The sequence below is a fragment of the Mustela lutreola genome, chromosome 11 (genome assembly GCF_030435805.1).
Source record: "Mustela lutreola isolate mMusLut2 chromosome 11, mMusLut2.pri, whole genome shotgun sequence".
In the NCBI taxonomy this organism is placed as follows: domain Eukaryota; kingdom Metazoa; phylum Chordata; class Mammalia; order Carnivora; family Mustelidae; genus Mustela; species Mustela lutreola.
This window is the reverse complement of record NC_081300.1, coordinates 58,416,827-58,439,257: the sequence shown is the minus strand read 5'-3', so window position 1 is coordinate 58,439,257 and position 22,431 is coordinate 58,416,827. Positions and strand designations below refer to the sequence as shown.

Sequence of the window (22,431 nt, the reverse complement as noted above, 5' to 3'; positions counted from 1 at the left end):
TTTACACCCGGTTCACATGGAAGACTTAAATATGCAAATTATAACTTCAGCTAAATGACAGTTATTTCACTGAATGACATACTAGGTTTTTAAAAACAGGAACTAGGAAAAGATTGCTTAGTTTTCCAGGCCCCTGGTAAGGCCCCTTTCCCCCTTTCGGTGGTTTATACTTTACTCTGTCTCTCATTTCTGATGCCCACTCCCTATCTTCCCACACATACATCTCAAATGTTGTATTCTTCTACTGAACTAAAACTTTCTGTCAGAACCCATCATAGCCCTGGTGGAAGGGATTTTTAAGGCAAAAAATCCTTTCTTGGGTAAATATTCTGGGAAGTTGAGTTTCCTCCAAATACTTACGCCCTTAGCCCACATGTGGTTTCCTGAGTTTCAAGCTATGGCACCTCTCTTGATTCTGCCATCAGTGGTTGTTAGGAAATAGTGTGCAAAAGTCATCCGGTGGGGTGCTGTGGAGGCTGAAGTGGGAGGGTTCTGGCTCTATTTCTCCTAAATGGAGAAAGGAAAATGCAGATTTACTTTCAGAAATCACAAGGAGACAGATTGATAGAGTTGAACACATAAAAGTTAACTCCTTCTTTATGCAGGAAATATTATAAACATAATTTTTAAACTGCAATCTAAAAGAATATTTGGCATAAGTATGACTCAGTTAGTGATCATAATATAGAAAGCATTAATATGTTAAAAAAGAAAGAAACTAAGATCCCATTAGGAAAAAAAAAATGAACAGACACTAAGATTAGATATAAGGCAAAGATAAACCCTCTCACCACTACTTTTCAACATCAAACTGGATGTTGCTAGTTTCTTGCTAATGCAATAAAACAAGAAAAGGAAATTAAAATGTATACATATTTTATTTTATTTTTTTTTTTTAAAGATTTTATTAATTTATTTGACAGAGAGAAAGATCACAAGTAGGCGGAGAGTCAGGCAGAGAGAGAGGAGGAAGCAGGCTCCCGCTGAGCAAAGAGCCCGATGCGGGGCTCGATCCCAGGACACTGAGATCATGACCTGAGCCGAAGGCAGCGGCTTAATCCACTGAGCCACCCAGGCGCCCCAAAATGTATACATATTTTAAAGGAAGGTGCAGAACTTCCTTTGCTATCAGATGACATTATTGTCTATGTAGAAAATCTGGAAGAATTAATTTAAAAAAAAAAGCAAACCTGAAACTAATAAGCAATTATACCTATGTTGCAGGATACAAGCTTCATACACAAAAGTCAATCACTTTCTTGTAACTAGCAATGAACAAGTAGAATTTGAAATTAAAAACACAATACTATTTACATTATCACCTCAAAAATTGAAATACTTAGGTATAAATCTAACAAAATAAGTGTAAGATCTACATGAAGAAAACTATGAATCTCTGATGAATGAAATCAAAGAAGATACATGTTCATAGATAGGAACACTAAATCATATCAGTTCTCCCAAATTGATCTACAGATTCAACACAATGGATGTTTGTGGATGTTGACAAGCATTCTAAAGTTTATATGGAGAGGCAAAAGACCCAGAACAGCCAACCTGATATTAAAGGAGAAGAACAAATATGGAGGACTGACACTACTTGACCTTAAGACTCACTATAAAGCTATAGTAATCAAAACAGTATGGTATTGATGAAACACTAAACAAATAGATCAATGGAACAAAATAAAGAGGCTGGAAATAAACCCCCATGAATATAGTCAACTGATCTTTGACAAAGGCTCACAGGTAATACAATGAAGCAAAACTAGTCTTTCAACAGATAGTGGTAGAACAACAAATCCCTGAGTTGTATGATAGAATTACCTATTGGTAATTCTACCTATTCGAATTACCAAAATCCAGAACACTGACCACACCAAATGCAGTGAAGATGAAGCAACAGGAACTCTCTTTCATTGCTCTTGGGGAACTCAAAATGGTATGACCACTTTGGAAGACAGATTGGCAGTTTCTTATAAAGCTAAAAATAATCTCACCATATAATTCAACATCATCCTCCTTAGTATTAACTCAAAGGAGTTGAAAAAGTAATATCTATACAAAAACTTGCACATAGACATTTATAGCAGTTATTCATAATTGTCAAAAGTTGGAAGCAACCAAGATGTCCTTCAGTATGTGAACAGATTTACTGTGGTACATCCAGGCAATGAAATATAATTCAGTCCTAATTAGAAATGAGCTATCAAGCCATAAAAGACATGGAGGATTATTATATGCATATTACTAGGTGAAAGAAGCCAGTCTGAAAAGGCTACACCCTGTATGATTCCAACTATATGACATTCTGGAGACTAAGAACAGTGATTGCCAGGGGTTAGGGGTCAAGGGAAGAGATGACAGAGTGGAGCACAGGGATATCCAGGGTAGTGAAAATACTTTGCATGATACTTTAATGAAGGATACAGATCATCATACATTTGTGCACACCCATAGAATACACAACACTAAGAGTGAACTCCTAATGTAAACTATGGACTCTGATTCTAATGTCCCAACACAGGTTATCAATTTTAAAAACCATACCCTCTGGTGAGGGATTTTTATAATAGAGGAAGCTATGCATGTGTGGGGCCAGGAGGAATATGGGAAATCTCTCTACCATAGCTCCTCCCTTAACCACAGTTTTGCTTTCTGAGATTCCAGTTACCCATGGTCAACTGTGGTCCAGAAGCAGATGATCATCCTTCTGACATATCATCAGAAAGTCAATAGTGGCCTAAAGCTATGTCACAATGCCTAGGTCATTCACCTCACTTCATTTCCTCATGTAGGCTCTTCATTATCATGAAGGGTAAGTACAATAAGATCTTTAGAGGGAGACCACATTCATGATTTTATTACAGTGTATTGTTATAATTGTTCTATCTCATTATTAGTTGTCATTATTCATCTCTTATTGCCTAATTTATAAATCAAACTCTATCACAGGTATGTGTGCATAAGAGAAAACATAATATATACAGGGTTCAGTCTGATCTGTGGTTTCAGGCATGCACTGCAGGTCTTGGAATGCATGCCCATGAATAAGGGGAGGCTATTGTATCCTCCTCACAACTTTGCTGTGAACCTAAAACTCATCTAGAAAAATCATCTTTTAAAAATGAGCAGACACAACCAGGAAATCCCCAAGTAGGAAATGAATGGACAAAGAAAATGTTCAATTTCATAAGTAAAAATTAAAATGAACCATCCAGAAACTATTATCTGCTTATCAAATGATCAGTCATAAAACCTAAAACTCCATGCTGCTGTGAGTGGGGTAGAAAGTGAAATGGTCATTCAGGGTGTCCTGAGGGTAAGCTGGTTTGACCTCTTTGGAATTACACATTGTTTCTTCCTTTTTGTATTTTTAAATGAAGTATAGTTGATATTCGATATTATATTAGTTTCAGATATACAACATAGCAATTCGACATTGATATGTTAATATCCTCACAGCTACTCTCTCATGTGGATACCTTCACTCATCGTTTCTCTGTTGCAACATCGATTTGTTTTCTCAGTGAGCAAAATTATACTTTCATCAAGCTTACTCTGGGGTTCTGATGAGAAGGGAGATAAAGGATCTGAAAATTTTCTGCTCTTTGCCAAATACATATTTGCATATAGAAGATAAGGAGGGGAGGGAAAGGGACCTTGAGGATTTAGGTCAGGACAACTGGGAAAACACTCCTCTTTTGAATATGAAAACCCCTGGATGGGAAGAAGACTCTAACAACAAGAGTGAACACTAGCCGAGTGTTGATGGCAACTGGATACCAGGTACCACTCTGCCAACCATCTTTTATCAATTTTGTCACTGTATTCCTGACTAGAATAAGGTGCAATTGTTCTTGAAATGGAGGCAGAGAGGTCTCTGGAAAGATCTGCTTTTATGGCCCACTGCCAGGATTCAAGCCCAGACATTGCTACTATTCAATGAGCCCTTTACTTGGTTTCTAGTTTGTTTCTAGTTTCTAGGTGTTGGCAAGGATATGCAGGTAAAATGATGAGCTAAGGCAAAGTAAAATATTCAAGCTAGACATGGAGAGTCTGGAGTGTGCTGCAAAGATGAGAGAGTTGGTGCTGGCACGCACACACATACACACAGACACACACACACACACAAACTGCTTTTTGGACAGATACCATTCCTCCCTGTTAACTGGAAGCTTCTAGGGGTCCAGGATGGTATCATGAACATTTTGGTTATCTTTACAGGGCCAAGGAGTCTCCCCAGAGTGTAAAAATAATAAATATTTGTGAAACACATGAGACTGTGTCTATGAAACACGGAATTTTCCACTCACAGTATTGTTCTTGATGCCCTAAATTTCTTACCAAAGAGCAAACAATAAACCCAATAGTATTTGTGATGGTGAACTTCATGTGTTAACTTGACTTGCCCATGATACCCAGATATTTGGTCAAATATTATTCTAGATGTTTCTGTGAAGATATTTCTAGATAAGATGAACATTTAAATTACAAGACTTTGGGTAAAGCAGATTACCCTTCATAATGTGGGTAGGAGTCCTCCAATCAGTTGAAGGTCTTTGTAGAAAGAGACTGACATCCGCAAAGGAAAAGGGAATTCTGCTAACAGACAGCCTTCAGACTTGAACTGTGACTGCACCCTGAGTCTCTAGCCAGCTGGCCTCACTACAGAGTTTGGACTTGCCAGCCCCCAGAATCGCATGAGTCAATTCCTTAAAATAAATTTCTTTTTATATATGTATATATACACACATTATACACATCCTATCAGTTTTGTTTCTCCAATGAACCCTAACTAATACAATATTTACCTGGTTCTTTCTTTGTCCTGAATCTGCTACCCACTATGCATAAACACTACTCGTGACTCTGTTTCCCCAATATTAACCAGACACCCACTATGTGGCCAGGAGCTAGAGTTGCAAAAGGTCAACTAAGAGGCATCAAGAAACCCGCAGTCTGAACTTGCCTTTGACCATGACCCTTTGCAGAAATAGACTGCTTCTCAAACCTCTATAGTCATGGCCACACCATGAGAATTCATGAACATAAATGTAAGTTTGGGTCACCTCCGTGTTGTGAGGAGAGGACCATGATGACTTCAAAATAAAAATACAAAGTGGAGGAGCTTCCAGGTGGCATATGTTGGTAGGCAGCACACTGAGAGATGGTGTGCAATCTCCAGCTCTTTCCCACCCTGTGCATCTCTTCCAGTTGGCTGTTTCTGGGTTATAGCCTCATCATAAACCAGCAACCTAGAGCAAGATGGCAGAAGAGTAGGAGACCTAAATATTGTCAGGTCCCCAGACTTCAGTTAGTTAGTTATCAAACCATTCTGAAAACCTACAAACTTAACAGGAGATTGAAAAGAAGAAGAGCAGCAATTCTAGGAACAGAAAAATGATGATTTTCTGGAAGGTAAGATATGCGGAGAAGTGAATCTGAGGTGATATATGGGAAGATAAACCACAGGGGGAGGGGCAAGCAGTGGAGCAGCAGAGCACAAAATCAGAACTTTTAGAAGCCTGCTCCACTGAGGGACATCGCTCTAGAGGATAAGCAGTGGGTGGAATCCTTGCAGGGACAGGATGGTCTCAGGACCCTTGGGTACACAAAAAGACCAGGGGTGTCTGAGTGCGGGAGAGCTCCCAGGTATTGGAGCAGGGAAGCCAGTGCAGAAACAGAGCTAAGGAGGGGCTCTCAGCTTGGGGTTACCATAAACTGTGATTCAAGGCACAGTCAGGCCACTGCTCTTCAAACAGGGACCCCACAAGTGGCAGATCTGGGGAGACTCACCTTCCTTCTCTGGGAGGAGCAGCACAGAAGCAGGAATCTGCTGGGTTTGGAAACTCCAGATGGGGCTGTGCGCCACAGATAGAAATGCTTGGTCACAGGCTGGGTGAGCATGGAGTGCAGCAGACACGAGGGAGATGGGAGAGATTGACTGCTTTTCTCTGAGGGCACACTGAGAAGTGGGGCCTTGAGCTCTTGGCTCCTCCAGGGCCAGAGATTGGGAGGCTGCATCTTCATTCTTCTCCTCCAAAGCTGTAAGAAAAGCATTCAGGGAACAAAAGATACTGAGATTGAACCTGAGCAGATTACTTATCCTGGCCCCTGGCAAGGGTGGTGCAAGTCTGCCTTAGGTAAAGACATTTGAGAATCACAGCAACAGGTGCCTCCCCCAGAAGATCAGCAAGAACATCCAGCCAAGACCAAGTTTGCTGATCAATGAGAACTGTGGAACTCCAGAGCTACAAGAATGCAGCACAGAGAATTCATGACTCTTTCCCCATGATTTTTTAGTCTTTCAAAGTTAAATTTTTTTCTTATTCTATTTTTTAAGTTTTTTCCTTTTTTCCTAACTTAACCTTTTAAAAATATTTTATCTTATCAATACCTTTTTTAAAAATCTTTTAAAATTTTCATTGTTATAGTCATATCCTATCCCTTCATTGTATTTAACCTTCTTTTTTTTTGTATACATATAGGTTTTTCTTCCTTTAAAATTTTAGGATAGAGTTTCTTCTAACAGATCAAAATATACCCTAAATTTAGCACATGGCTTTGTTCTAGTATGCAGCCTGATCACATTCCTTCCTCTTCTTTTTTTTTTTTTCTTTTTTCAACCAACTTCTTATCTTATCAATTCCTTTTTAGATTTAGAATCCTTTTTAATTTTCACCTTTACAGTCATATGCCATCCCTTCATCATGTTTACCCTTATTTTTGTATATATATAAATTTTCTTTCTTTAAAATTTTGGGAGACAGTTTCTTCTAACAGACCAAAAATCAAGTGTGTGGTTCTGTTATATTCACCAGTCTAATAAATATAATTTTTAAAATGTTTCTTTCTCCTTTCTTCTCCCCCTGGTTTTGGGTCTATTCCGATTTGGTTATTGTATATTTTTCTGGGGTTGTTGCTACCCTTTTAGTATTTTGTTCTCTCATTCACCTATTCTTTTCTGGATAAAATAACAAAACAAAACAAGAGGCAGTATTGATGGCTAGGGACCTAATCAATACAGACGTTAGTAAGATGTCAGAACTGGAATTAAGAATGATAACTATAAAGATGCTAGCTGGACTCAAAAAAAGCATGGCACATACTAGAGAATCCCTTTCTGTAGAAACAAAAGAACTAAAAGCTAACCAAGTTGCAGTCAAAACTATTAATGAGGTGTAACCAAAACTGGGGGTTCTTACTGTTAGGATAAATGAGATAAAAGACAGAATGAGATAAAAGAGAGAATTAGTGATATAGGAGATGAAATGATGGAGAATAAAGAAGCTGAGAAAAAGAGAGACAAACAACTACTGAACCATGAAAGGAGAATTTAAGAGATAAGTGACACCATAAGATGAAGCAATATTAGAATAATTGGGATCCGAGAAGAAGAAGAAAGAGAAAGAGGGGGTAGAAGGTATATTGGAGCAAATTATAGCAGAGAATTTCCTTAATTTGGTGAAGGGAACAAGCATCAAAATCCAGGAGGCACAGAGAATCCCCCTCAAAAGCAATAAAAATAGATCCACACCTCATCATCTAATAGTAAAACTTACAAGTCTCAGTGACAAAGAGAAAACCCTGAAAGCTGCTTGGGACAAGAGGTCTGTAGCATACAATATTATTAGATAAAATATTAGATTGGCAACAGACCTATCCACAGAGACCTGGCAGGCAAAAAAGGACTAGCATGATATAGTCAAAGCACTAAACAAGAAAAATATACAGCCAAGAATACTATATCCAGCTAGGCTGTCACTAAAAATAGAAAGAGAGATAAAACGCTTCCAGGACAAACAAAAACTAAAAGAATTTACAAACACCAACCCAGCCCTACAGGAAATATTGAAAGAGGTCCTCTAAGCAAAGAGAGAACCTAAACGTAATAGACCAGAAAGGAACAGAGACAATATACAGTAACAGTCACCTTGTAGGCAATACGATGGCACTAAATTTTTCTCTCTTGTTAGTTACCCTGAATGTAAATGGGTTATCTGACACAGGGTATCAGAATGGATAAAAAACAAACAAACATCAATATGCTGTCTGCAATAGACTCATTTAGACCCAAAGACACCTCCAGATTTAAAGTGAGGGGGTGGAAAACAATTTACTGTGCTAGGGGACACCAAAAGAAAGCGAGGTGACAATCCTTATATCAGATAAATTAGATTTTAAGCCAAAGACTATAATAAGAGATGAGGAAGGACATTATATCCTACTTAAAGGGTCTGTCCAACAAGAAGATCTAGCAATTTTAATTATCTATGCCCCTAACATGGGAGCAGCCAATTATATAGATCAATTAATAACCAAATCAAAGAAACACATTGACAATAATACAAAAACAGTAGGGAATTTTAACACCTCCATCACTGAAATGGACAGATCATCCATGCAAAACATCAACAAGGAAATATAGGCTTTAAATGACACACTGCACCAGATGGACCTCACAGATATATTCAGAACATTCCACCCCAAAGCGACAGAATACACATACTTCCCTAGTGCACATGGAACATTCTGCAGAATAGATCACGTCCTGGGTCACAAATCAGGTCCCAACTAGTACCAAAAGACTGGCATCATTCCCTGCCTATTTTCAGGAGACAATGCTTTGAAACTAGAACTCAACCACAAGAGGAAAATTGGAAATAACTCAAATATATGGAGGCTAAAGAGCATCCTACTAAAGAATGAATGGGTCAACCAGGAAATTAAATAATTTTTAAAAATTCATGGAAACAAATTAAAATTAAAACACAACTGTTCAAAATCTTTGGGACACAACAAAGGCAATCCTGAGAGGAAAGTACGTAGCAATACAAGACTTTCTCAAGAAAAAAGAAAGGTCTTAAAACACAACCTAACCCTACACCTAAAGGAGCTGGAGAAAGAACAGCAAAGAAAGCCTAAACCCAGCAGGAGAAGAGAAATAATAAAGATCAAAGCAGAAATCAATGAAATAGAAACCAAAAGAAGAGTTGAACAAATCAACAAAACTAGGAGCTGGTTCTTTGAAATAATTAATAAGACTGATAAATCACTGGCCAGACCTAACAAATTAAAGAGAAAGGACCCAAATTAATAAAATCATGAATGAAAGGGGAGAGATCACAACCAATACCAAAGAAATACAAACAATTGTAAGACCATATTATGAGCAACTATACACCAGCAAATTTGACAATCTGGAAGAAATGGATGCATTCCTAGAGACATGCAAATTACAAAAACTGAACCAAGAAGAAATAGAAAACCTGAACAGACCCTTTACCAGGAAGGAAATTGAAGCAGTATTCAAAAATCTCCCAATAAACAAGAACCCAGGGTCAGATGGGTAATTCTACCAAACATTTAAAGAAGAATTAATACCTATTCTCCTGAAACTGTTCCAAAAAACAGAAATGGAAGCAAAAGTTCCAAACTCATTTTATGAGGCCAGCATTACCTTGATTCCAAAAGCAGACAAAGAACCCATCAAAGGAGAATTACAGACCAATATCCTTGATGGATGCCAAAATTCTTACCAAAATATTAGCCAATAGAATCCAATAGTACAGGGACACCTGGGTGGCTCAGTTGGTTGGACGACTGCCTTCAGCTCAGGTCATGATCCTGGAGTCCCGGGATCGAGTCCCGCATCGGGCTCCCAGCTCCATGGGGAGTCTGCTTCTCTCTCTGACCTTCTCCTCATTCATGCTCTCTCTCACTGTCTCTCTCTCAAATAAATAAATAAAATCTTTTAAAAAAAAAAGAATCCAATAGTACAATAAAAAGATTATTCACCAGGACCAAGTGGGATTTATTCCTGGGCTGCAGGTTTGGTTCAACATCCCAAATCAATCAATGTGATACACTACATAAATCAAAGAAATGACAAGAACAATATCATCCTCTCAAGAGATGCAGAAAAAGCATTGACAAAATACAACACCTTTCTTGATTAAAACTCTTCAGAGTGTAGGGATAGAGGGTATATACCTCAATATCATAAAAGCCATCCTGAAAAAACTGACAGCAAATATCATTCTCAATGGGAAAAAACTGTGAGCTTTTCCCCTAAGGTCAGGAACATGGAAGAGCTGTCCACTATCACCACTGCTATTCAACATAGTACTAGAAGTCCTAGCCTCAGCAATCAGACAACAAAAAGAAATAAAGGGCATCCAAATAAGCAACAAAGAAGTCAAACTCTCGCTGTTTGCAGATGATATGCTACTTTATGTGGATAACCCAAAAGACTCCACTCCAAATCTGCAGAACTCATACGGGAATTCAGTAAAGTGTCAGGATATAAAATCAATGCACAGAAATCAGTTGCATTTCCATACACCAACAACAAGACAGAAGAAAGAAATTAAGAAGTCAATCCCATTTATAACTGCATCCAGAACCATAAGGGAAAAAACCTAACTAAAGAGGCAAAGAAGCTATACTCAGGAGACTATAAAGTACTCATGAAAGAAATTGGAGACACAAAGAAATGGAAAAACAAGCTATGCTCATGTATTGGAAGAACAAATATGGTGAAAATGTCTATTCTACTTAGTTAAATGTCTATCTACACATTTAATTCAATCCCTATCAAAACACCATAAATTTTTTTCAAAGAAATGAAACAAATAATCTTAAAATTTATATGGAACCAGAAAAGACCCTGAATAACCAGGGGAATGTTGAAAAGGAAAACCTGAGTTGGCAGCATCACAATTCCAGAATTAAAGCTCTATTACAAAGCTGTCACCATCAAGACAGTATGGTACTGGCACAAAAACAGACACATAGATCAATGGAACAGAATAGAGAGCCCAGAAATGGACCCTCATCTCTATGGTCAACTAATTTTTGACAAAGCAAGAAAGAATGTCCAATGGAAAAGAGACAGTCTCTTCAACAAATGGTGTTGGGAAAATTGGACAGCCACATGCAGAAGAATGAAACTGGACCATTTACTTACACCACACACAAAAATAGACTCAAATGGATGAAAGACCTCAATGTGAGACAGGAAGCCATCAAAATCCTAGAGGAGAACATAGGCTTCAGCCTCTTTAACCTCATCCTCAGCAACTTCTTCCTAGAAACATGGCCAAAGGCAAGGGAACCAAGGGCAAGAATGAACTATTGGGACTTCATCAAGATCAAAAGCTTTTGCACAGCAAAGGAAACAGTCAACAAAACCAAAAGACAATTGACAGAATGGGAGAAGATATTCACAAATGACATATCAGATAAAGGGCTAGTATCCAAAATCTATAAAGAAATTATCAAACTCAACAGCGGAAGAACAAATAATCTAATCAAGAAATGGGGAGAAGACGTGAACATACATTTCTGCAAAGAAGACATCCATATGGTCAACAGACACATGAAAAAGTGCTCAACATCACTTGGCATCAGAGAAATACAAATCAAAACCACAGTGAGATACCATCTCACACCAGTCAGAATAGCTAAAATTAACAAGTCAGGAAACAGTAAATGTTGGCGAGGTTGTGGAGAAAGGGGAGCCCTCCTACACTTTTGGTGGGAATGCAAGCTGGTGTTGCCACTGTGGAAAACAGAATGGAGGTTCCTCAAAAAGCTGAAAATAGAGCTACCCTATGACCCAGCAATCGCACTACTGGGTATTTACTCAATTTGTATTGAGATACAAATGTAGTGATCTGAAGGGGCACGTGCACCTGAATGTTTATAGCAGCAATGTCCACAATAGTCAAACTATGGAAAGAGCCAGATGTCCATTGACAGATGAATGGATAAAGAAGATGTGGTACATATATACAATGGAATATTATGCAGCCATCAAAAAAATGATCTCTTGCTATTTGCAATAATGTGGATGGAACTAGAGGGTATTAAACTAAGTGAAGTAAGTCAATCAGAGAAGGAAAATTATCATATGATCTCTCTGATATGAGGAATTTGAGAGGCAGAGCGGGAATGGAGAGAAAAAATAAAACAAGATGGGACTGGGGAGGTAGACAAGCCATAAGAGTGAGACTCTTAATCTTGGGAAACAAACTGAGAGTTCTTGGGGGGTTGGGGGGGGTAGAGATAGAGCCACTGGGTTATGGACACTGGGGAAGGTATGTGCTATAGTGAGTGCTGTGAATTGTGTAAGACTGATGATTCACAGTCTCATACCCCTGAAGCAAATAATACATTGTGTGTTAATAAAATAAAATAATATATGTTAATAAAATGAAATGAAATAAAATAAATGCAGAGTGGAGATAATAGATTCAGATAATAGATTCAGGTCTAAAGCAGAAAAAAAGCATAGTCTATAAGATTTAAGCTAGGGACCAAGAAGTGGCAAGAGTAGAGAAAAGAAGCTGATAGAGAAGCAGAGATGAGTCAAAGCTGACGAGGCTAGCTCAGAATAATGTATCAGGGCTATCACATAGAAGGGTTGGATCCAAGGAGGACAAGGCACCATTTGGGGATGATGTTACTGACCAGGCCACCAGGATGTCCAGAACCTCATCTGGACTGCAATATCTAGCCTGAACTCAAGGGCACAATCCAGAGAAGTGAAACAGAAAAGACATGATTACTTCTTCACTATCTAGGGGAATTGAGAGAGGAGGTTGCAGCTTGGACCAGGAATAGAAGAGTTGTTTAGAAAATGAAAGAGACAAGCAATATAAAATTCTATGGTGTTAAACCAGAGCCAGCTGGTGAGAATAAGACTGCAACTTAGCTACATGGGTAAAGTATTGGGGCACATAGTAGATGCTCAACAAATATTTGCTGGGAAAAATGAATGGATGAACCAGTGAAATCCTTGAGATATGGGGCCAGCTGAATGAAAGAGGAAAACCAAAAGAAAGTAGAATGAAGGGCTGGATGCCAAGGAGGAGACCTCTAGATGGTGAGTGGTGGGAAGTTACCACTTCTGCTGGGGACTGCTTGCTTCCTCATGCTGGTCCCGTCCTGTGTTGCTCAGGTCAGTCTGACTTCTCAGTCCCAGCATCTGGGACGCACATCTGTCCCAAAGCTCAGGCTCAATCCTGCATTTGCAGATAACACTCAGGTATTCTTGAAGCTATCCAGAGCTGGTACTCTCCTTTTTCTCTTTTTTTAAGATTTATTTATTTATTTGACAGAGAGAGACAGCACAAGCAGGGGGAGCAGCAAGCAGAGGAAGAGGGAGAATCGGGCTCCCCACTGAGCAGGGAACCCAATGTGGGTCTTGATCCCAAGGCCCTGGGACCATGACCTGAGCCAAGGGCAGATGCTTAACTGAAGAGACACCCAGGCACTCCCTTTTTCTCCTTTTCTGAAGCAGTTTTGTAATTATGTAAGTAATATCTGGTCATTTATTGAAAATTAAGAAACACTATCACAAAGGAGAAATCACATTATTTTTACCATCCAAAACTCAAACACACACACACACACACACAAATACACACAACTAATAGTAAGTTATTTCTGATCATTTTTCTATATGTAAAGTTACATCCTGAAATGGTTATGACCATTCTACATATGTAACTTTGTATTTTTTTACCTATTAACATTACATCTAAAACAGTTTCATGTGCCATAATCTGATTATGTAAGAAATATGATGTTGAGGGGTTTTTTATTATAATAAAATACACAGGACATAAAATTTTCCATTAGTGACATTTAGTGTACCCCAAGATTATGTTCCTATCACCACTATCCAGTTCTAGAACATTTTCATCGCCTCAAAAAGAAACCTTCTACCATTAAGCAGTCATTGTCCACAGTCCCCTCTCCCCAGCCCCCAGCACTCACTGATCTGCTTTCTGTCTCTATGGATTTGTCAACTCACATAAATGGAATTATACAATTCATGGTCCTTTGTGACTGACTTCCTTGGCTTAGCATAGTCTTCAAGGTCCATCCACATTGTGGCATGTGTTAGCACTTCATTCCTTATTATGTGATACTGTTTTAAATTCTACTCTTTGGCTCAAAACTCTTGTATGGCTCCCGATTGCCTATCCAAATCAAGCTTGAGCTCCCTCACATGGCACTCACTATTCTACAAAATCTGGTCTGCCCCTCTTACCTGCACCAACCTACACTACTTGCTGGCCTCTGCACCTGTGCCTAAGCCCCAGTCTCTGCAGCTCTAAACCCATGGTTCTCAAAGTATGGTCTCCAGAGCAGCCGCAGGAACATCACCACTTGGGAAACTGTCATACTAACTGAGAGACCCAGTTCTATGGGTTGATTCTGATGAATATTAAGTTTGAGAGCCATGGGTCTAAATCACAACAGCCCTCAAAGTCTGGCTCATATGCTGTGTCCCTAAAACCTCGGCTTTCTCTCTCCTCTTACTTCCCATTGGACATTTTCCTACCTGTTTGAGGGGATTTTTCACTTTTTACACTACGTTGTAATCATATCTCCACCACCAGAAAGCATTGCGTTATTTAGTTTATCTTAACACTGAGAAGAGGTCTGGAGAAGATGATTTTGAAGGTTGTCTCCCACTGAGATTTCTGGAATGAACTCTCAAGGGCAGGTCTAGAACTTCCATACATCTTCCGTTGCACATTGTAGCTGAAAGTGTGGCTCCCCCACAGTATGGGACAGACTTCTGTCAACCTGCAGCAAAATGAGAAGAGAAAAAAAGATAAAGTAATAAGCTTCCTTTACACCAAATGTATCCAAGTATATTATCCTGAAGTTATAACTTTCTTGTTTTGCGGGTATTAAAATGTCCTTTCTTTTTTCAAGTAGGCTCCATGCCCAGCATGGAACCCAATGCGGGGTTTGAACTCACGATCCTAAGATCAAGACCGAAGCCAAGAGATCACGAGTTGGATGCTTAACCAACTAAGCCAACCAGATGCCCCCAAATGCTTTCTCTTATGAATAATACCAGTCATAGAGGGGATGTTTGGACTTCGGGGGTCTTATCTGGGTTTCTGTTGTATTTGCTTACAAGTCTATTATCAGATATCAGGTGTTCTCATTGTATTGCTTTGTCTGGAAACCCATGGTCTATCAAGATGTTGGGCATGGGAGGAGTCAGCCAGAGAGGTGTTTGGAAGGACCGCTCTGGAACCATCTGGGAATGCCAGGCTTCTACACAGTTTAGGAGCCCTCACTGAGCCAAATTCAGCTTCAAAACTGCTCTCCCATACAGAGTCAGTGCCTGCTGTAAATGTGTCAGAGCCATAACTCTCAGAGATCACAGAGCTCAGCTAAAAAAGAGATAAGGCAGAGGGAAACCCACTGCTGGGTGATAAGGGTCTTCAATATGCATGATGGAAAGCAGTTTGAAGGAAAGCAAACCTCCTACATTCCAGCCTTGTAGGTTTATGCATGTGCACACACACATACACACACACTAACTAGAGCTATAAAAACAGTTGATGAGTACTTAAAATCTGAACTTTGAGGAATTGCAGATGGAATGTCTATGAAAGTCCTGAGTTGTTTTTTTTTTTTAATATCCTACTCCATGATCCATATCAACAGAGATCAGCACATTAAACCCCAGCAGATATTAAGTAAGCAGGAGAAAAGTTCAGAATGAGCAGGATGAGACAGGACAGACATCATTCTCCCAGTCGTAATTGGCAAGAGAGTGATAGATAGTATTCATGTTTCAGCTGAGTGGTGATAAACTCAACCCAGCTCACTCAGAAATGAGTTCAGTTCTTCTCATTTTATTATTATTGCCATATTTATAAAGTCTTCAGTAGATTAAAGAATCCTCTACCAGACTATTTTTTAGAAATTCTGCCCAGTTTGGAAAGACACTTTCTTCTACGGAATGCTCCTTCTACCAAAAAAATAAAATAAAATGAAGTGGGCTTTAGGGGTGGGAGGGCCCAGAAGTGACTGTTTTACTACCTACCCAACTTCCTGACCAATGACTGGACCACAGGTAGGCATAGGTGGATATCCGACTGAAAACAGACCAACGAAATTCTCTCACAGGAATTTGGAATTGAGGCTCTGAGATTCTATTCAGTCTCCACATGCATCTGGAACAAAGGTGCTAGAAACCCAGGTGATATAACAGGAGTCACATAGAAGAGGGTGTATATAGATATCCGTAGATATAACATGAGCATGACATAGAAGAGGGTGTGAAGCCAGGTTGTAGAGAGACAAATGGGTTTTGACCATGTTTCAAGAGGAAGAGAGAGTCTAGGAAATGACGGACAGGGTTCCAGTCAGCCCTCCAGTTCCTGGGTCAGGCTTCTCCTGAGAGATCCACATTCCGTGACTTGGATCTCTGAACTACCCATGAAACATACCACAGTCCCCTTCTTGACTCATGTGAGCAGGAAGTGAAGTTCCATTTCTTAGAGCCCAAAGAAATTCAGTGAGGACCTTCCAGCCAAACCCAACCCCAAATAACAATGCCACTCCAGATTCTGGTGTCGCAGGAAAGCAAACCAGGCACCCTTGACGAGAAGGGAGCCTCACAGGACCACAGACACACTGGCACGACACCAATCCTAGCAACCAGGGAAAGTTCAAGAAGTAACAAATCAATCAAGTAACCAACGAACAGCTTAGAAGGGGTATTTGAAAGACTGGTACATTACAACTAGCGATGAGTTAAGACAAGACAGCCACCTTCAAATAACAAAAGCATATTCAAAAAGAGGGGGAAAGACTGGCACCCATTTTCTTTCTTTTTGGACTCATTCCTTACCTCATTGGAGGGGAAAAAGTTATCTGGCTAAATTCTGATGTCCTCCAGATGGCAAAGCAGCCATCAAAGAGGAAAAGCCACAGAGTGGCCCATTTCTGCTCATCTACAAGAGAGACTTACTCTTCAAGGAATTGTTCGAGGTGGCATATGATCTGGAGCAAGGATATAACGGTCCTCCTGTCTCTCCTGGAGACTCAAAGCAAAACCAAGTGGCAGGTGTGACTCCCTGCTGGGAAGTGGTAGGACTCCGTGGCGGTCCCCAGTGCCTATCCAGCGACTCCCAGCAGCCTGTCACGTCTTTGCTTGTCCACCCTGAACAAGAACAATGTGTGCGTTCACGTGGCTGAATGCAGCTGGTTTTTAAAAAAACTTTCCACCCTGACTGCCTTTTTTCTTTGAGGTCTTTATTTCATTAAAATGACATTTTTAGTGACACGCGTGTGATAACAGATGGGATAATGGGTGAACTTTTAATTTTTTATTCCAGTCTTCTCTAGATAAAATATGGAGTTAGCAACTTTACATCAGCTCCTCCCAATGTTTTGCTTTGTTCTTCTATGTGCACGTGTGTGCGTGTTGTTGATATGTTTGTTTATACTGCTCCAGAAATCCAAGAGACTGGAACTACTCTCCTTTCTCACCTTCTGCCATGACATATTCATGTATGAACTATATGACCTTAAGCCTCCATCCAACCATGGATCCTAGACTCTAGGATTGAACTTTGTTTGTAACAAACCTTGCAATCTGTCCTAACACTCAATGTGGACAAGCAGAAGAAAGCAACATGTCTCCCTCTAGAATCGCTCTTGACTTGCCTCAACTTTCTAGCCTGGATTTTCTAGCTAAGGAGCTGCTGCCAAATGGGGAAATTTATAGTGTTACACTGAAAGAGACATTGGAGTTTTGCCTCAAATTTTCTGTTTTTTTTTTTTTTTTTTTTTTTTTTTTTTTTTTAAATATTTTATTGATTTATTTAACAGAGAGAGACAGAGAGGCAGGCAGGGGAGGGGGGGTAAGCAGGTTCCCCGCTGAGCAGAGAGCCCGATGTGGGACTCGATCCCAGGACCCTGAGATCATGACCTGAGCTGAAGGTAGAGGTTTAACCCACTGAGCCACCCAGGTGCCCCTCAAATTTTCTGTTTTAAAAATTTTTGAGTCTACCAAAATGTTAAAAGAATTGAACAAATCATTCAGATATCCTTCACTGTCACCATATATATATAAACCATATATATAAACCATAAATATATATAACCATATACATATGTATATGGTTATATATATTTATGGTTTATATATATTATATAATATATATATTATATATATTTATCAATATATATTTTCATTTATATATTATATATGTAATAATACAAATATAAAATAAATATTAAAATATTAATAACTATAAAATTTATGTTTATAAATATATATATGTGCTGTGTATATATATATATTTTATATATATATATATATAATATATATATATGAGACACTTTTTTTGGCTGTACCATTTGAAAGTAAATGAGACTTATCACATTCACCCTTGAGTACTTCAGCATATATCTCCCCAAAACAAAAACAAAAACATTCTCATATAAAACTATAATAACATTATCATTCTCAATATATTTAACTTTGAGAAACAATTAATAATATTGTTATGTTAATAGTTATTATAATAATTTGTCATTGTATTCATTAATTAATATGAAATATATGACCCAGTTTCATGCCTTGTTCTACCTTTCATGATTTCTGACATTTTTGAAAAGCTAGTTGTCTGATAGAATGTCTTCTATATTCGGACTTATCTGATTGTTTTCCCTAAATTAGAGGCAGGTTGAGCATTTTGGCAAGAATACTACAAAGGTGGTATTGTATTCTTCTCCCTCACATCAGAGCAGGGGGCTCGGTTGCAAATGTATCCCATTACTGGTGATCTTAATTCAATTAAGATGGTGTCTACCGGATTTCTCATTGTAAGTAATTTTCCCTCTCTACTGAGTAAGTAATCTGACACAGTAAGGGTTTCAGATTCACCTTTCACTTTTCCTGCCCCAGACTGCAAGTCAGCTATTTCTCTAAGGATCCCTGATTTTTTTAAACATCAAGATTTTGGTGCTAAGTATTTCAGTGACATTGGAAAGAGCATATAGTTTCTTTCAATGGATTCGATTAAAGGAACAAAGAAAGATGAGTTCATACTAATACAACCACAGCTCTTCTTTCTCACCTCACCACCATGACTTATTTTCCCCTTCCCTGGTTCCGAACAACGCAAAACATCTATCCTACAATGTAGAGAAAACAGTTCCATGTAGGTAAACCAGTACCACTTCCTACAATAAAACTACTAAGCAAATCCAGGTTTTCTCAACAGTTCCTTTTGTCCTCAAATCCACTAAGATTTACAACCAGAGCACATAATTTAAAAGTTAATTGCATTGTTTTTTTCTCTGTGGTCTCGTAATTTGATATACAGTTAGGTTTGTTTGTTTCTATTTATATTCAATTTTAGGTAGATTTCGTTTTGTGTTATGGACTGAATTGCCCCCCTCCAAGTTCATATGTTAAAACCTTAATTCCACTTATTTGTTATTATTTAGAGATAGGGCCCATAGAAAGGGTAATTATAGTTAAACAAAGTCATAAGGGTAAGGCCCTGATCTGATAGGATTATTGTCCTTAGAAGGAGAGACCCCACAGAGCCTCCTCACTCTCTCTCTCTCTCTCTCTCTATCTCTGTGGGTGTGCACTGAAGGTGAGGATAGAGCAAGCAGGGGGTCGTCTGCAAGCCAGAAAGAGAGCCCTCCTCAGAAACTGAATTGGCCAAACCCTGGTATCACTTCTGGCCTCCAGAACTGTGAGAAGATAAATTTCTGTTGTTTCAGCCACCCAAGATTATATTTTATGATGTCAGCCTTTGCCTTGTTCTTCTACTTACTGTTGATTTCTTATAGGACTCTGGGACACCTGCCTCTCTGGAACAGTAGGATTGTGGCCAGAATGAACATACAGATGAAAAAAAATAATAATTGGCAAGTCTATATGCTTCAGATGTCTCTACGTAGATTACAGTTATTAATACAAGACTCCTAGAACAAATCAGACAGTGTCTGAGATAATTTTTTAGGGAAACAAAGCCTAAATGGGAGATTAGCCTGAAATATCATCTGGTCAATGATAAAACCAAGATTGAAAGCCATACTTTTTCTAGATCCAAAGCTTGTGTTTTAAATATCATGTTATAGAGTCTGTGACACGAGGAGCTGAGAGTGAGAACCACCCACTTACAGTGGCCGGTTCGGTGGTCAAGGCAATGCCCAAAGCCAAGGGGAAGACCAGGAGACAGAAGTTCAGTTACAATGTTAACCAGAAGTGGCTGAACCAGAATGTTCGATGGAAAGCGGCGTCATGGGTCAAGTGCTCCCACATCCAACATGCCTGGAACCACGCCAAATCCATGCAACAGAACCTGATCAAGATGGGGTTGGCTATGGACCCCAACAAGGCGGTTCCTCTCTGTAAGAGAAAGGTGAAGGCCATGGATGTGGACGTAGAGGAGAGGCCTATGGAGCTTGTGCGGAAGCCCTATGTACTAAACGACCTGGAGGCAGAACCCAGCCTTTCAGAAAAGAAAGGAAACACACTTTCTCGAGAACTCATTGACTATGTGTGCTACATGGTGGAGAAGCATGGAGACGACTACAAGGCTATGGCCCAGGATGAGAAGAATTACTATCCACATACCCTGCAAACATATTCGGAATAAGATCAACGTCTATAAGCATTTTTACCCAACGGAGTGGCAAACCTTCATTGATTCTTTGCAGAAGAGTAAGAGGGAGGTTGAGGGATTGGCTTATGCCTGCCCCAGGCTGAGGTCTCCTCCTGGATCAGCGAAGCTCAAAGCCATGGGTTAAGGCAAGGAGGGGGATGTGGCTAAATGAGGCTGGTCAAACCCCAGGGAATCAGAAGGTTACACACACATGCACACGCACGCACACATACTCCCCTTTCTGAAGGGAAGGAACGGTCTCCAAAAGGCTTCTGAGGGCCCTGAGAAAAGCCAGAACCTATTGTTTTCAGCATGAGTGGTTTGTTTACATATAGTCTGTACATAATAAAAAGACCATTTCATAAATAAATAAATAAATAAATATTGTGCTATATACTATAAGGAATAATAAAGAGTTAATAAAGGTTGGGGCACCTGGGTGACTCAGTCGTTAAGCGTCTGCCTTTGGCTCAGATCATGATTTCAGGGTCCTGGAATCGAGCCCTGCATCAGCCTCCCTGCTCAGTGGGAAGCCTGCCTTTCCCTCTCCCACTCCCCCTGCTTGTGTTCCCTCTCTTGCTGCGTCTCTCTCTGTCGAATAAATAAAATCTTTAAAATAAAGAGTTAATAAAGATTAATAAGAGTTTTGGGGATTATAATGAGCCTGTGGAAAAAACTATTCATTATGCATTTATAAATAATAGATAAATATATACATATGTAAATATTTTTCTCATGTGCATAAAGAAAAACGAACAGGTTTACTTGGATTTATCTGAATAAGAGTGGGGAGCATGACTGAATGCACTGGGATTGTGGCCAATCTCCAATACCAAGACACCCCAAATGTACCCCTAGCTTAGTCTCTCAGCAATGCATCTTTTAACATAAAACTCACCCTTAGGGAACAAAGAACTGCTGCATCCAAGTCAGTCCAAGAAAGCTCAAAGTTGCTTCCATTTCTCCCATTCCAGAGAGGTGGGAAAGAACTGTGATGACCATGCCACACCCATAGTAGAGGAAAAGAGAGATTGCATGAGGTCAAACTTTACCATTGGGAAACAGTCGGGTGGCATGAAAACTTTCAAAAGAGAGAGCATTTACAATTAAGATTTTAAACCTAGAGAGCATCATTTGGGTCCCTTTCTTGGTATGTATTTTAGAAGAGTTAGAAGTGCCAACATTGACCGAAGAGACAGAGAGATTTAGCATGTCTGAGTCCAAGGTTGTGGTTATCCCCAAGAGCAGATCATCTCTGCTTTGCCTGAACCTGGCAACAAGAGCCAATAAATCCCCTGTTGTGGTTTAGGCAAGGTGCAGTTTCACTTGCAAACCAAGACCCCTGACTAGTACATACATCACCATTAACCCTCACAATGGTCTGTAGGGAAACTAGGAACACTTTTGTAATGAGAAAACTAAATTTCACATACTGTAATTAACTTATCAAAGGTGGTATACTTAGCAAGTGGCCAGTAGGATTTGAACCAAGGTCCTCTGAGGCTGAAGCACTTTTCACTAGATTACATTATGGAAAACACTGTACATTCAACAACTCTATTAACACAAAGTTTATTTGTTAAAAAAATATAGATTGTAACATGTGTTTTTTTCCCCTTACTTCTCAGTTATCATGAAAGAAACAAGGAGAATGGTATTGAGCACGCACCAATGCTAAATTCTTTCGAATATGTGAGATCATTATCCCCCACAGCAAACCAGTGAATCATCCTCATGGACAGATGAGGATACAGAGCTGCAGAAAGTATAATTAGTAATTATCCATTTACTAATCCATTAACTAATTATCCTGTTATTCAGTAAGTAACAGGACTAAAGTACAATGTCTTCTGAACAGAATTCTGAGATTTTCTTAACGCTATCAAATTCCTTCTTCATAGTGTAGGATTTGATTGTTTTACCCCAGTTCCACAAATCAAGGTGCTAACAATCACTGAGTGGCCTTTACTCC

The 22,431-nt window shown here is 39.2% G+C and overlaps 1 protein-coding gene across 1 annotated transcript; it reads left to right on the top strand.

Annotated features, from left to right (window-relative positions):
* The first annotated feature begins 20,000 nt into the window (after positions 1-20,000).
* Positions 20,001-20,453, top strand: LOC131811740 (nucleolar protein 16-like). Its single transcript, XM_059140540.1, has one exon. It carries the CDS (start codon positions 20,001-20,003, stop codon positions 20,451-20,453), a length of 453 nt encoding a protein of 150 aa, XP_058996523.1.
* The last annotated feature ends 1,978 nt before the right edge of the window (positions 20,454-22,431 follow it).